The sequence below is a fragment of the Pseudophryne corroboree genome, chromosome 3, assembly GCF_028390025.1.
Source record: "Pseudophryne corroboree isolate aPseCor3 chromosome 3, aPseCor3.hap2, whole genome shotgun sequence".
Classification (NCBI taxonomy): Eukaryota; Metazoa; Chordata; class Amphibia; order Anura; family Myobatrachidae; genus Pseudophryne; species Pseudophryne corroboree.
The window spans coordinates 299,807,115-299,823,073 of NC_086446.1; the positions used below are offsets into that span (position 1 = coordinate 299,807,115).

Genomic DNA, 15,959 nt, shown 5'->3' on the forward strand with positions numbered 1-15,959 from the left:
CATTTTACGGAGCTTTATTTTTTTGGATTTTACATGCTCTCTACTATGACATTGGGCATCGGCCTTGGCAGACGACGTTGATGGCATTTCATCATCTCGACCATGACTAGTGGCAGCAGCTTCAGCACGAGGTGGAAGTGGATCTTGATCTTTCCCTATTTTACCCTCCACATTTTTGTTCTCCATTTTTTAACGTGTGGAATTATATGCCAGTAATATATCAATAGCAATGGCCTACTACTATATATACTGCGCACAACTGAAATGCACCACAGGTATGGATGGATAGTATACTTGACGACACAGAGGTAGGTAGAGCAGTGGCCTACTGTACCGTACTGCTATATATTATATACTGGTGGTCAGCAAACTGTGCAAAACTGAAATGCACCACAGGTATGGATGGATAGTATAAATTGGACTACCAAGGTAGAGATGGTGCTGACAGGTGTTGTGAATCCTCAAGCTGCTGAATAGAAGGGCTAGTTAAACCCTTTAATATAGACAGAAAAGATAAAAACAATTCAGCGCTAATAACTGATTAGAAATATAGTAAGAAATTTATTATGAACATACATCATCTATTTCATATGTATTAACAAGTAATTACTGTTGCAACAGATATTGTTAAGAAAAAATCAATAATGGTACCAAAAATTTAAAAATAATTAAAAATAGGGCCAGAATCAACACTGCTTAATTTTGAAAAAAAAATTCTTGAAATGCTGGGTATAATGCAAGAAGCCTTGGGAAATTATTGATCGGTGTTACCAGTTCATTGTAGTAAGTCCTCCAATCGGTTAGCACTCCGTAAAGATGGAGAACCTCTTACTTATTTGGTTGTCCCGTGCTGGTACTGATAAGGGAATTGAACCATAGCAAGGTTCTGATGTAGTTATCTTCACAGAAATTGTCCCATAGGGATCACCGTTCCCAATAATCGGATTGCAGGCAAATCTTGTGGTTTAGAAGTCCCAGCCTTATCACAAACGCGTTTCACTGCTGGCGCAGCTTTTTCAAAAGCTGCGCCAGCAGTGAAACGCGTTGGTGATAAGTATGTACTTATAGAGATCAGTGTAGAGATCAGTATGTACAGTATGTATAACGACCCGTGAGAATGTGTAGGGATCAGTCACCAGCAGTGAGTATGAATGTGTCTGAGGCAACAGTATAGGGCAGATTTCATAGTGAAAGTAGAATATAAGTTCGGGTCACTGTCACCCACATTCCAGCACTGCCAGGCAGGGCTCTGTCTCTCCCATACCGTGGTGGGCATGCACATTCCTCCTGCCGAAGTTAGCTTAAGTCAGCATCGGAATGCCGGCCGTACGCACGAGATACTGCCGCCGGTAATGGAGGGTCTCAGCAGTGGGAACGTGGTTGAACAACAACTATTGAGCATGTTACAGGCAGGCAGCAGAAGCTGAGAGAAGGGACAACATTCAGTGATGGAGGAGCCAGGAACTTAAGGCTTGCGTTCCAAAGCAGGGACACAAATCACGGAAGCGCGGAAGCCGGCCAGCAGCACAGCCTTATCCGGACGGTTATGGCTAAAACCAAGTTGGGGAAAGGACCTCTGACATCACCAAGGGGAGGAGCAAGGCCCGAACAGGGTACCTGAAATGTACCCTCGTGGGCTCGCTTTGCTCGCCACGCTTCGGTTTACTAAAGGGTGTAGTTGGTGGCGTTGATAGTGAAAGAACTATCCCACCAGCCTAGCTCCTCCCCCAGACATCAGTTTTTCTAGCCCACTTGGTTCTAGCATCAACCCTATCTGGCCGGGCATGTCGACCCAGGTCGGCCAGCCCAGCAGAGTGGTTCACGGGACCAGCCAAGCGGGACCTTTCTATGTCATTTTTATTTCCACCGCAGTCTCTCTGTCTCCTTCTTTGTGTGCAGTACATTCTTGCCTCAATTAACCTGTTTAATTTTGTCTCCATGCTGGACCTATTTCTTCTGACCCTTCCTGGGCAAGTATTAGACCAAGAACATCACCAGTTAAGTTCCTGCAATGATCTGCCTCTCACACATAGGCCCTGATTCAGGGGTACATGCAATGTGGATGGCGGGTGCGGTGGAGCGATTTTCACCAAAGCTGCACTGTGCACATGCTGCAATTAAAAAGTGATAGCTTACGCACAGAGGATTTATTCACAAAGTGAGTGACAAGTAGTCAGCTCTTGGGGAGAGGTAACAAGGGCGTGGCTAGAAAAATGCAGACATGTCGGGGCCATTTCCAGGGTTGTCATAGTCAGCCATTGTAAATTCGTTCACAGCTGAGGGCCCGGTGTCTTAGGAGAGCCTCCCAGTCTGAGACAGCATAGCGTTGTTCAGAGGTCTGATGGTGTGACCAGGGGTGTTTTAACAGAGAAGGGGGCCTGTGTCCACTTCTGGGTGGGCCCCCTCCTCTGTACGGCGCAGTAGTCTCCGGCATTGTGCTGGAGTCTACTGCGCATGCGCAGGTCTCCGGAAACAGGGCGCCCGCCATGTTCCAGAGACCAATTTGATTACTGCACATGCGTGGCAGCCATTTTGGCTGCAATTTGCGCCGTGACTGCAGCGCCTGATGCTGGCCTCAGGAAAGGTAAGTATTAAAATAATGGGTGCAGTGTGGACCCACACATTGCACCCATTATAGAACCGCCAATGGGTGTGATCAATGTTTCTGCTTATGTACGTGAGTGGTGGATATGAGACACCGGCAGTGGCCACTTTTGTGCACAAGATGGTGACTGAGCCATTACCATATTTTTGGAAGTACCCTGCCAGCAAAATCGCAGCTACCCATGCAACTGCCTGCACCTCTGTTCAGTCCTTTTATCTTTACTGAGGAAACAGATTCATGGGTATTTGTTTTTTTCCAAAGATGTCAGAAAGCCTTCAGTGGATTTTTTCAGTTATAACTTAAAATGTCCTTATTATATATTAATGGCAATATTATATTTGTGACAAGTCTTTCTTTGGCTTTGGGAATAACTCTGCTTTTGCTACTATTATACGTTATATATTCAGAAGGAGAAGATTGTCCTGTCTTTTTCTGGAAACTTACAGAATGCCTCAAGGAGTTAGCACGATCAATGTTGTTTTGTCTTCTCTCCATGTAACTCTGAAAAAACACTGCACAAAATGAGTGGTCTTTTCTCTGTATAACTGTAAGAAACATGCACATCTCTATGGTTACAGTTACAATAGACACAGATTATTTAACAGCACCTGACGTTTATAATGATAATAATAATAATAGGTACATATAGTATATAAATGATTACTGAAGGGAATGAAACATGCGCTAATGTGCTATTTGTGATCCTGTGCTTTGTCCTTCCTGTTCTTGTGTCCTTGTTCACCCAGAGGGGCAGATTTATTAAGCTCGGTGAAGTGATAAAGTGGAAGGAGATAACGCACCAGCCAGTCAGCTCCTAACTGTCATTTTTCAAACAGAGCCTGTGACATGACAGTTAGGATCTGATTGGCTGGTACTTTATCACCGTGCAATTTATCACTTCACCAGGCTTAATAAATCTGCCCCACAGTTACAAGAGCCTGAACCGTACACATCAGTTTTCTAACAATTATTCGTATTCACAAAAAATTTTCATCACCAAAGAATCCACGGCCCTAACCTCTACTTCAACTAGGGATGGATGATCAGAGAGCTCAGATCTATTTTTAGTATCAATAATTTGTTGGGACAAATTGCTAAACTGCATGTACTCACTGGGGACCTTGGGTCTGATTCTGAGTTGAGAAAAAAAGGGTCTCGTTTATCAATGAGTTTTAGCTATATAAAACTTGTGTATGATAAATGGTGCTCCATCCAATCAGCTCCAAACTGTCATGTGTTTAAGATATGATACATGGACACTGATTGGCTGAAGTATCATTTATCAGCTACAACTCATTGATAAATAAGCCCCAAAGTAAGAAAGAACAAGTAACTGTGCACCTGGTCAAACCATGGGGGTTCCGAGTTGTTCGCTCGGTAAATTTTTTCGCATCGCAGCGATTTTCCGCTTAGTGCGCATGCGCAATGTCCGCAGTGCGACTGCACCAAGTAAATTTGCTATGTAGTTAGGAATTTTACTCACGGTTTTTTCTTCGTTCTGGTGATCGTAATGTGATTGACAGGAAGTGGGTGTTACTGGGCGGAAACTGGCCGTTTTATGGGTGTGTGCGGAAAAACGCTACCGTTTCTGGGAAAAACGCGGGAGTGGCTGGAGAAACGGAGGAGTGTCTGGGCGAACGCTGGGTGTGTTTGTGACGTCAAACCAGGAACGACAAGCACTGAACTGATCGCAGATGCCGAGTAAGTCTGGAGCTACTCAGAAACTGCTAAGAGAGGTGTATTCGCAATATTGCGAAAACGTCGTTCGCAGTTTTAAGTTGCTAAGATTCACTCCCAGTAGGCGGCGGCTTAGCGTGAGTAAATCTGCTAAAAGCAGCTTGCGAGCGAACAACTCGGAATGAGGGCCTATGTTTCACTGCAAGGGGGCCAAATACAAACTTTTTTTGCATGCAGGGTAAATGCTGGCTGCTTTTGCAAGTAGCCCACAAATGCTGGATAGCTTTATTTTTACACTGCAATTTAGGTGTCAATTTGGACACGCCCCTCTCAAGTCTAAAGACTGGTACACACCTAGCGATGAGTACACAGCCCCGACATCGCCGCTGATGGTACCCGGCATGCGGAAACTGCATACACACATGCCTATGCCAGGTAATGGGGGGGAGACGAGTGCAGCATGTAATCACTAGCAACATACCCTGATGACCTGCTGCAGGGCCGACAGGGATGTCTCTAGCGACCGACGGGAGCATGTATATCATGGGTATACACTAAACGATGTACCCGATATGTTGCTCCAATCCGTGGGATTGAGCGACATATCATCCAGTGCAGGCATGTCCAAACCCTGGCCCTCCAGCTGTTGTGAAACTACATATCCCAGCATGCCTTGACACAGTTTTGCTGTCAGAGAATGCTAAAGCTGTGTCAGGGCATGCTGGGATGTGTTGTTTCACAACAGCTGGAGGGCCGCAGTTTGGACATGCCTGATCTAGTGTGTAAACTCTGCATTTTTAAATCTGCCCCACTGGCAGTGCAACACTGTATTGCCAAGGTGCACAGTTACTGTACTTGCTCTTTCTTACTTTATTCCCAGCTCAGAATCAGGCCCCTTCTTTTTTGAAAACAAACTGAATCTAACAGCAGAAGCAGTGAAAACAGGCAATTATTGATCAGTCTGCTATATCGTAATGGATTAATTGGAAATCAGCCCAAGATCAGAACCTAAATATTAATATTTTTGATATATTGGTTAGATATGCGATGTCCACCTCTAGTTTCAACCCAATTGTATAAAAGAAATACATGTATCATGTATATAAACTTTTTTATTTTAGACAGTGCAGTGACCATACAAAATAAATATATATGTAAAATAAATGAATTTGGGCATCCTGATAACAATACAATTTAGCAGTTATGCTAAATCTAGTGTACAGTATCTTTTGTGGAATGCACCAGAGCCGGCCGTAACCAATAAGATGCCCTAGGCAAGATTTTGGCTGGTGCCCCCTAGCACTGCCACTAGTTCTGCAGGAAATGCCTGGCATGAGTCAGCCGGCAGCTCTGCTAACGTCGGGCGCCTTTTGTTTATGAAAATGCATCTTATTTGCATTACTATGTGGCTAGGATGCACAAGCAGCTTCTGCTGATTAAAATTATATGCTGCATGTCTATATTCTGTGTGCGACTGCGGGTGTATCTGCATACAAAATGCTACATTACAGTGACTTCCAGGAATACACGCAACGTAGCATTTTGTATGCAGATACAGCCGTAGTCACACACAGAATATAGGCATGCCGCATATCATTTTAATCAGCAGAAGCTGCTGGTGCCCCTAAGCATACCAAATGCCCTAGGCATTTGCCTAGTTTGCCTATGCCTAAGGCCGGCTCTGAGTGCACCAACTGATAAGCTAGTCATGTCTAGGTCCTACACCCATCTATGCTCATAAATAGCAAATTCTGACTACAAGGTATCAGCAAGCAAGCACCACAACTCTCCCAAGTAAACCCAGTGTCTGCTCATGTTTGGCATTTGCTTACAGAATGTCGTCGTCTGTTTGCTCGATCAAACGCCCCTGCTCCAGCTCTGTTTCCAGTGTGGTTCTTTGCTGAATGGACCTATAAGTATAAATGTACTGTATATGAAGGCTGTCACTAGAGAGAAAAGTGATTATGCCCACCTTTACCATGTACAGGGACACCTACCATCATGCTATTGGAGCGGCCTACTCTTGCTTTATTGAGCACTACAGCTGGTGCCTGCAACACAAGAGAATAATGTTTTTCTTCACACATAACCCATAATAATTAAGCATTTGCTACAGTATATATTTCCATAAACAGAGTAGTGATTCATACGATCATTACGTGTATCATCTTCAACACTCTATAAAATAAACTTATAAAAAACTACACTTTGTTTTAATTCCCTACTGCCTTCAGAAAGAGCAGAACAGTGAAACACTTTGGTGTGATAGTGTATCTCATGTCTGGCACTGGAGGGATTCAGGAAATCATCTTCTATCCAGATTTCTCACAAGGACCTCTTGTTGGGTGTATGTTATTCACCTATGTCTTGTAGGCACCTCACCAGGGATTTTACCATGACTGGTTTAATTATATCAGTGCAATTCTAATACTTTTTGTATTTCATCAAGTGATAATGTGCCAGATCCCTTTTTTGAATCTCTGAGATCAGCATCAGGGAAAGCGTTGAAATATCGACATGTTAGAATGTCAACATATCATCCCCAGAGGCCGATCGTGACTTACATGCACATTGTGGCTGCAGTGGTTCCAGCGGCACAATCCGGGTCCCGGTGGTCATGGGACCATCACTTCTGGCTCTGACCTCCGATCTTCCGGCATTCCAGTAAGTATCTCTCTGCTATCCTTAACCCTAATCCCTAACCATCCCCCCTTTAGTGCCTAACCCTAACCTTTCCACCAGCAGCCTAACCCTATCGCCCACAGCCCAACCCTAATGTTGACATTCTGACAATGTTGACACATTCCCTGTTTAATAATGTTGACATCCTGCACTTATGATGTCGACTTTAGGAATGTTGATATTATTGTAACCATTTAGACTACAACATTATGGGATTAGGGTATTGTTTTCAAGTGTTAAATTATATATGTGGAGCATCATTTAACATTAGTAACAAGTAATAACAACAAGAATATCACTTGTAGTTAAATCTAACTCTATGGGCGGGATTCAATTATTTTCACCCCTTTCCACGCCTATTCTGTTTCTGCCCTCAGGGACATTGTATCATTATTTCAGCTCGCTACCCCCGGAGTAGCGAGGCACCCAACCCTTTACACAGCTAAACCTGATTACTATGTGTGCAATATGCGCGATAATGGAGATCATTTTAGAAAGGAAATTGGGCGTGATATATAATTTGAATCTCACCCTATATGTGGTACACCATATATTCCTTTCTAAAATATAAGCCTGTGGTATCGTATTCCGACGGTGGCATTTCACCACCTGTCGGGATTCTGGCACTGGTATTGTGGCCGCTGGGATCCCGAAAAGCAGTCTCGTGATTGCCTCCCATCTGAGAGGGGTGTGGGTCATTAGGTCAACCACACTTAGGTTGACAGTCATTAGGTCGACCACTATTGGACGACACCTGAAATAGGGCGACACAGTCATTAGGTCTACATGAACAAGGTCGACATGGTAAAAGGTTGACATGAGTTTTTTTTACTTTTTTTGGTGTAGTTTTCTTTGCAAAGTGACGGGGAACCCCAATTAGTGCACCGTGTCCCCTCGCATGGCTTGCTTCGCTCGCCATGCTTCGAGCACGGTGCCTCGCTCCGCTACCGGTGCGCTTGGCACATGTTGCTATTCCCAATCATAGTTCAAATGGATCGTAAAGTATGAAAAAGTTCAAAAATGAAAAAAAAAATTGAAAAACGCAAGTGTTGCCGACCTAATGACCTTATTCCACTGATGGATATTCTTCTCACTGTTAAATCTCCACACAAGGTTTGCAAAATCCCAATACTTGTCAGAATGCAGGCGCTAGAATCCCAACAGCTGGATTACCAAATGTAAGTATGCCCAGGAGGGTTAGGGTTAGGCTGTTGGGGGATAAGGTTAGGCTGTGGGGAGAAGGTTAGGCTGTGAGAAGGGAGGGTTCGGAGTAGGGTTAGGGGGTCAGGACCGCCGACATCCTCACTGCTGGTATCCCATAACTCAACCAGTGTTTATGATGTTTTATGTACGTTAAGTGCTTAAGACTTTCTAGTACCTATATTGCTGAAATGTATTGATATATTATTTGTAACAGCACAAGTATGACATACTTTATTTGATTGTGTGATATTGTTTCACATTAAATTGTACAGAGAGAAGAAAAACATGTACGCCTGTTTCAACTGAATGAACTTACCCGAACCACCAGACACCAGAGGTGTGTGTTACATACTGTACAGCACTCAAAGATTTTCACTATGTTGAAATTTTGTCATAAAATGTGAAAGACAAGGGCATTTTGGGTGATGCTTCATCACAAAAATAAAAGATAAAAAAGTAACCTTATGTTTTCTCGTAAAAATTAGCTTTGGGCAAAGAAATCTCAATACACAGCTACCTGCCGTAAATGAAATGTAAACATTTTCTAGCACAGTCTGCAATTATATTCCAAAACCTTTTAAATGGTAGTAACACACTCCATTTATTTCTGTTGCATTACAAGTACATAAACAAAAGTCCCCCTTTATCCTACTTGAAGTCTCTGGGGTACTCAGCTAAAAAGTTGAGCTTGCTGATCTGCTCAAAATAAAAAATGCTAACAGTTTTTCTTTCTAATTAGTCAGCTTTTACTTATAAGTATGTAAATTTATTCCTACTGCCTTTACTACAGACCTGCGAATATTCACAAGTTTGCTGATTTGCGATTTTCATTACAAATTGTGAAACTGCTTACAACCACCTGAGTCAAGGCAATGTATTACAAGCACTCTCTCTCTCTCTCTCTCTCTCTCTCTCTCTCTCTCTCTCTCTCTCTCTCTCATATGCACACACACAAACATGTACAGTAAATACTTTGTACCTTAAATCTACTTACCGGATACATTTTTGTACTGGATCTATGGAATGCAGCATCAATTTCCTCCTATTAAAATGATAAAAACTGTATTAGAATATCTGGGCTCCAGAATGGTATGATTTTGAAATCATTGTTAACTATTGTTACCTTTTGGCTAAAATAAACTACATACTAATTAGTGTTAAGACATATGTTTGTCTGCTGCTGGATTCAAATGTCCTCTATGAACTGAATTTTAAAATAAATTACTATGTGCTTTACAGGATATTTCTTTACTTTTAGCTCTCACTCATTTGTTACAACGGACCTTTACAGACAGTCAGATTTTATTTCACAGAACTCTTTCCAGTACTTTTGAAACTCAGTTGACCATTCAAATAGTTGAAAGTAATGGGTGTAGTACGGTATGCCGGCGCTCGGGCTCCCGGCGACCAGCATACCGGCGCCGGGAGCCCGACCGCCGGCATACCGACAGCGGGGCGAGCGCAAAGGAGCACGCGCGCCACACTATTTTATTCTCCCTCCAGGGGGGTTGTGGACCCCCACGAGGGAGAATAGCTGTCGGTATGCCGGGTGTCGGGATTCCGGCGCCGGTATACTGTGCGCCGGGATCCCGACATTCGGCATACTGAAGACCACCCGAAAGTAATTACTGTATGCATTTTGGTTCACAGGATCATTGGAGAGAGTCTGCAGTGTCATTACTGACCAAAAGTTGGAGATGCAGAAAATTTCAATCATATCCAGCTGCACTCTCCTTCTAAATTCACCCCAGACTCCTGTGAAACTAGCCAATGGGAGTCTGGAGGCGGGCTTAGAAGGAGAGTGGAGCCTAATGCTGAGTCCGGGGTGCTGATCGGTGGCTAAATACACACAGCGCTGTCAATCTCTGGAATAACCAGGAAGCACATACATTACATACAGCATAACTGCTGACCATGGTGGTCATTCCGAGTTGATCGCTAGCTGCATTCGGTCGCTGTGCAGCTATGAGGCAAAAAAATGGCACTGCGCATGGGTATGCGGCGCAATGCGCACGCGCGTCGTACTATTACAACGAACGATGTAGTTTCACACAGGGTCTAGCGAAGCTTTTCAGTCGCACTGCTGGCCGCAGAGTGATTGACATGAAGTGGGCGTTTCTGGGTGTCAACTGACCGTTTTCAGGTAATGTTCGAAAAAACGCAGGCGTGCCAGGAAAAACGCAGGCGTGGCTGGGCGAACGCAGGGCATGTTTGTGACATCAAAACAGGAACTGAACAGTCTGAAGTCATCGCAAGTGCTGAGTAGGTATTGAGCTACTCTAAAACTGCACAAAAAACCTTTGCCGCCGCTCTGCGATCCTTTCGTTCGCACTTCTGCTAAGCTAAAATACACTCCCAGTGGGAGGTGGCATAGCGTTTGCACAGCTGCTAAAAACAGCTAGCGAGCGAACAACTCGGATTGACCCCCTCATATCTATATTGTACAGTGTGGTTTGTAGACAAAAGATGTTCAATGGTTATCTTAAACAAAGACAAGTGAAGTCTGACTGTAAGGACTCCACTGTGGCTTGGTGTCTGAAAATCTGTGAACCTGCACTTACTGACTGCTCCTGGATGGTCAAATGACCAATATGTGCTGTTGGTTAAGCCATGCATACACTGTACAATTATTTGGAAGACCATCTGTCCAATCTGGCTGGATGAAATGAAAATCTAGCAATGATGGATTAAACCAATTTGTATGGACAACCGTTTTTGTCTGTTTTCCAGTGTTTAGGAGCATATGGTCGATTGTTATTTGCTCCCATACATTACCAGATTTTCATTTCAACCAGCCAGATTGGACAGATGGGCTGCCAGATAAATGTACAGCTCTGCCATCTTAATGTGTGTGTGTGTGTGTGTGTGTGTGTGTGTGTGTGTGTGTGTGTGTGTGTGTGTGTGTGTGTGTGTGTTCTTTCTTGCAATTGATGAAAATGTTATTGCAGAACTCAATAGTGAGGGTTTCTTAACATGCATTGTGAGACCAATGTTGTATGTGGATTATTATGTCTTCTGGAAACCAAGCACAAAGGATTGCAACTTGGGTATAGGGGCAGTTCTACATATATAACAATAGTACTGTATATATGTGTCTGTGCATATAAAGTAAAGACTTTGAAGAGTGCTATGTAAATATTATCACATTTTATGATCAGTTGGCTATTAATTGGCACCATTGCATTTTTGTATAGGGATGTTGTTTTATTTTACCTTGGTAAAAATAGTAAGTGAAAGAAATAGCAAAAGGAGAATAGCAGATAAGTAAATGATGGGTCTGTTAGGAGCCAACTTTAGATACAAAATTAATTAATAGATCTAGCCACCTCCTCCTTCTTGAAACCTTGCTAATCGGGGTAAAGTAGGGAGGTGCTTAAATACTTGGCTGTGAACTCTAAAGACCTACATCCAGCTGAATTATAGTGACTCAAGCCAAATTAGTTGTGAGTGATCTCTGGTCTATTAGCTATTGTACAGGTACAAGTGCATTTCATGTCCTCTTTAATAACAGGCACAAGTGCTAGCTAAAACATTGCAGTGTGGTCATAAATAACATTGGTGCTATCACTGCAATATATAATTAAATGTTCCCCTGTATTTATACAGTATGTAACAGAAATCCTGGTCTGATAAAATATAGTTGTGGAAAGTTATTTCTTCCCCGATATGGGCATGAACCAAGATTTCAACAGATATGGGAATCTTGTACTTTTTCTATTTGTACTCACAAACTTCCTGTGTCTTCAGGTGCTAATGCTGCATGTAGGCCCAAAACAGCCACAGTGAAAGGTAACAATCCTATCAAATTGATAGACTTATAATTGGGCATGTTGGAAGGTGCAGTCATCAATCAACCTCACATGCCACAATATATTTTAGCAGCATAAGCCAAAAGATAAAGGACCACCTCTTGTCCAATTTGTCCACTCACGTTATAGCCAACAACATGATAAGCTGGTAAACTATCAGGTCAACTCTTAGGATTGTATTGTATTTAGACATTACTGATTGTATAATTTTCTTCATTTTGTTATGTATCTAGACCAGAGGTTCTCAAACTCGGTCCTCAGGACCCCACACAGTGCATGTTTTGCAGGTAACCCAGTAGGTGCACAGGTGTATTAATTACTCACTGACACATTTTTAAAGGTCCACATGTGGAGCTCATTATTTCAATTGTGATTCTGTGAGGAGACCTGCAAAACATGCACTGTGTAGGGTCCTGAGGACCGAGTTTGAGAACCTGTGATCTAGACATATATGGGTAACAGTGGAATACTTGGTGTTGCCCATGAGTCAATCAAGTGTGTGCTTTCATTAGCCAAACTGTACTAGAACAATGACTGTAAAGACCTCTCTTGCCACATAGTAACTTTTACTAATAGTACTTTTACTAATATTGGCCCTCATTCCGAGTTGTTCGCTCGGTATTTTTCATCGCATCGCAGTGAAAATCCGCTTAGTACGCATGCGCAATGTTCGCACTGCGACTGCGCCAAGTAACTTTACTATGAAGAAAGTAATTTTACTCACGGCTTTTTCTTCGCTCCGGCGATCGTAATGTGATTGACAGGAAATGGGTGTTACTGGGCGGAAACACGGCGTTTCAGGGGCGTGTGGCTGAAAACGCTACCGTTTCCGGAAAAAACGCAGGAGTGGCCGGGGAAACGGTGGGAGTGCCTGGGCGAACGCTGGGTGTGTTTGTGACGTCAACCAGGAACGACAAGCACTGAAATGATCGCACAGGCAGAGTAAGTCTGGAGCTACTCTGAAACTGCTAAGTAGTTAGTAATCGCAATATTGCGAATACATCGGTCGCAATTTTAAGAAGCTAAGATTCACTCCCAGTAGGCGGCGGCTTAGCGTGTGTAACTCTGCTAAATTCGCCTTGCGACCGATCAACTCGGAATGAGGGCCATTATTAATATTTTTACTAATAGTTCTTATACATATGTTCATAAATATGTTCATATATTCATTGTGTTCTGAACAGCCATTTTCATACATAAACAATGGGGGTTATTCAGGTTGGGTGTAGTATGGTATGCCGGCGGCCGGGCTCCCGGCAACCAGCATACCGGCGCTGGGAGCCCGACCGCCGGCATACCGACAGCGTGGCGAGCGCAAAGGAGCCCCTTGCAGGCCCGCTGCGCTCGCCACGCTGCGGTCACGGTGGTGCGCTATGCGCGCCACGCTATTTATTCTCCCTTCAGGGGGGTCGTGGACCCCCACGAGGGAGAATATCTGTCGGTATGCCGGGTGTCGGGATTCCTTCGCCGGTATACTGTGCGCCGGGATCCCGGCATTCGGCATACAGAAGACCACCCATTCAGGTTTGTTAGCAAACCAAAAAAGCAAGCAATTGAGCAAACCATGTTGCACTACAGGTGGGGCACATGTAACATGTGCCGAGAGATTTAGATTTGGGTGGTTTATATTGTTTGTGTGCAAGGTACATACTGGCTGATCAATTTTTACACTGTCATTTAGGTTTCAGTTTGAACACACCCCACCCAAATCTAACTCTCTCTGCACATGTTATATCTGCCCCACCTGCAGTGCAACATGGTTTTGCCCATTAGTGTGATTTTTTTTGGTTTGCTAACAAACCTATATAAGGCCCATTGTACACAGATTCAGCTCCCAGCTTTATATAACAGACCCACCATGTCTTACATAGGGTAAGGTGTAGACATTAATGTAGAGCATTTCTGAGGAAAAGAAAACATAATCCAAGCTTCCATTACCTGGTTATTGCCTGCAGTGTCAGCCATGTTTCCAACACCACTCAAAATGGCTGATGCCTAAAGAAATATATACAGAGTGTGTGAAACATTTATATCAGCCAATCACTTTTACCCCTAGTATATTCACGTACACCAAAACTGCATATTCAGAGGTTTGACCCATTTCAGCTAAACTTATCAGAGCTTGTGCTTGTACCGTATAGGCAGCATAGATGACGTTGCCTAATAGAAGCCCATGAGCTTCTGTCCACAGCATTCCCCGAGAGGGATCCAGTAGGATCCCTCCCAGTGTCCCTCAAGGCTTGTGCATGCACTGGCCAATGCCCACCTGTCTGCAATACATGGGTGGTCAATGCCCACACATGCACAGAAGGTATCCTGAGTCATAAACCTGGAAGTCCTCACATCGCAAAGGATTGCTCGTATCGGTTACTAAATGCATGCTGCTATGCATGCATTCAGTGACAGGATGTATGTATCGTATTCAAAATGCAATGCGTGATTAATATCTCTGATTGAATGCTTGAGGTACCTGTTTTGTCATCACATTAAGGATTTCAATTGCATATCAAAATGCTTACTTAAATGCTTTAGGGCTCTATTTACTAAGCCTTGGATGGAGATAAAGTCGCTGGAGATAAAGTAGCAGCCAATCAGCTCCTAACTGCTATGCCACAGGCTGTGTTTGAAAAATGACAGTTAGGAGCTGTTTGGCTGGTACTTTATCTCCAGCAACTTTATCTCCTTCCAAGGCTTAGTAAATAGACTGCTTAATCACAGAATAAAGCATGAGTTTTATTTGAATCAATTGAATCTTTTATTATACAGATTGTGGGGCTGATTTATCAACAAGTTTTATCATACATTATGGGGGAGATTCAAATGTTTGAAAAGTCGGTTGGGTGTCTGTTTTTTCCTGTCTATTAGATAGGAAAAAACAGACTCCCAACTGACTTTTCAAACATTTGAATCTCCCCCAATAAGTTTTAAAACGCATTGCTTATGATGAATGGTGCTCCAGCCCGCTCCCAACTGTCATTTTTCACATGGCAGTTAAGAGCTGATTGGCTGGAGTACCATTTATCATACACAAGTTTCAAAACTCATTGCATATGATAAAACTCATTGATTATTCAGCCTCTGTATTTCCAAAAAGGGAAACTGAAGGCCCTAATAAATTCATGCATGTGCACAACCACAGAAAATATTCTAGCAAAGTGGTTAGTTATCCCTAACCACTCTAGCACAGTATTGCTGAGGCAGTAGAGCATCTCCTACGTGCCACGTCAATATTTTTGGGTCACCTGCAAATTTGCAATTAAAAATAAATTGACTTAATGCCAAGATCAGAGCTTTACTGATAAATATGCCCTATATTGTTAAAGTGCTGTATTATCACAGTAAATAAAGCATCCTCTTAAATTAAGTTCTTGCAAACAAGTCCCTCTCTCTGCGTGTAATTATGTACCTCGTGAGGGGTGGTCTTCAGTATGCCGCCGGCTGGGATCTCGGCGACCAGCATACCGGCGCTGGGATCCCGACTGCCGGCATGCCTACACATATTCTCCCTTTTTAGGGGTCCACGACCCCTCTGGAGGGAGAATAAGTAGCGGGGAGCACATAGCGCACCATCGTGCCCGCAGCATGGTAAGTGCAGCGAGCCCAGCTGATGGTATGTCGGCGGTCGGGATCCCGGCGCCGCCGGCCACTCATACTACACCCCTCATGAGTAATAACTGTGTTTAAAAGTAAAGTATGGAACTTGATCACTCCTTCATATTATAATTGTGCTGTATGTTCTATCCTGTATGGCACTGTGGTACCTTGTAGTGCCATATAAATAAGAGATTACAATACTAAGAATTATTTTCCAGGGATTGTATATTTTAAGTGCAGTGTACATTAAGCTTCATACCTCACAATCCTTGTTACCCCCTTCTTCATTGTACGCAATGATTGAATTAAGAGGCTCATTTTCCATTGGTACCATGACTTTCTTGGTTTGTATCTTGCACAGCAGAAAACAAAGTACTGTATCAATGAAA

At 43.3% G+C, this 15,959-nt stretch overlaps 1 protein-coding gene across 1 annotated transcript in view; it reads right to left on the reverse strand.

The window, feature by feature from the left end:
• The window catches only part of LOC135057250 (cadherin-like protein 26), a 173,698-nt gene that overhangs the window by 22,479 nt on the left and 135,260 nt on the right, over positions 1-15,959 (reverse strand). Inside the window, exons 13-18 of the mRNA XM_063963142.1 lie at positions 15,830-15,945; positions 13,915-13,971; positions 9,162-9,209; positions 6,280-6,333; positions 6,115-6,192; positions 3,050-3,106 (exon numbers count right to left, since the gene is read on the reverse strand). Of these exons, the coding sequence (XP_063819212.1) occupies positions 3,050-3,106; positions 6,115-6,192; positions 6,280-6,333; positions 9,162-9,209; positions 13,915-13,971; positions 15,830-15,945 (410 nt within the window). The remainder of the gene's footprint in view (positions 1-3,049; positions 3,107-6,114; positions 6,193-6,279; positions 6,334-9,161; positions 9,210-13,914; positions 13,972-15,829; positions 15,946-15,959) is intronic.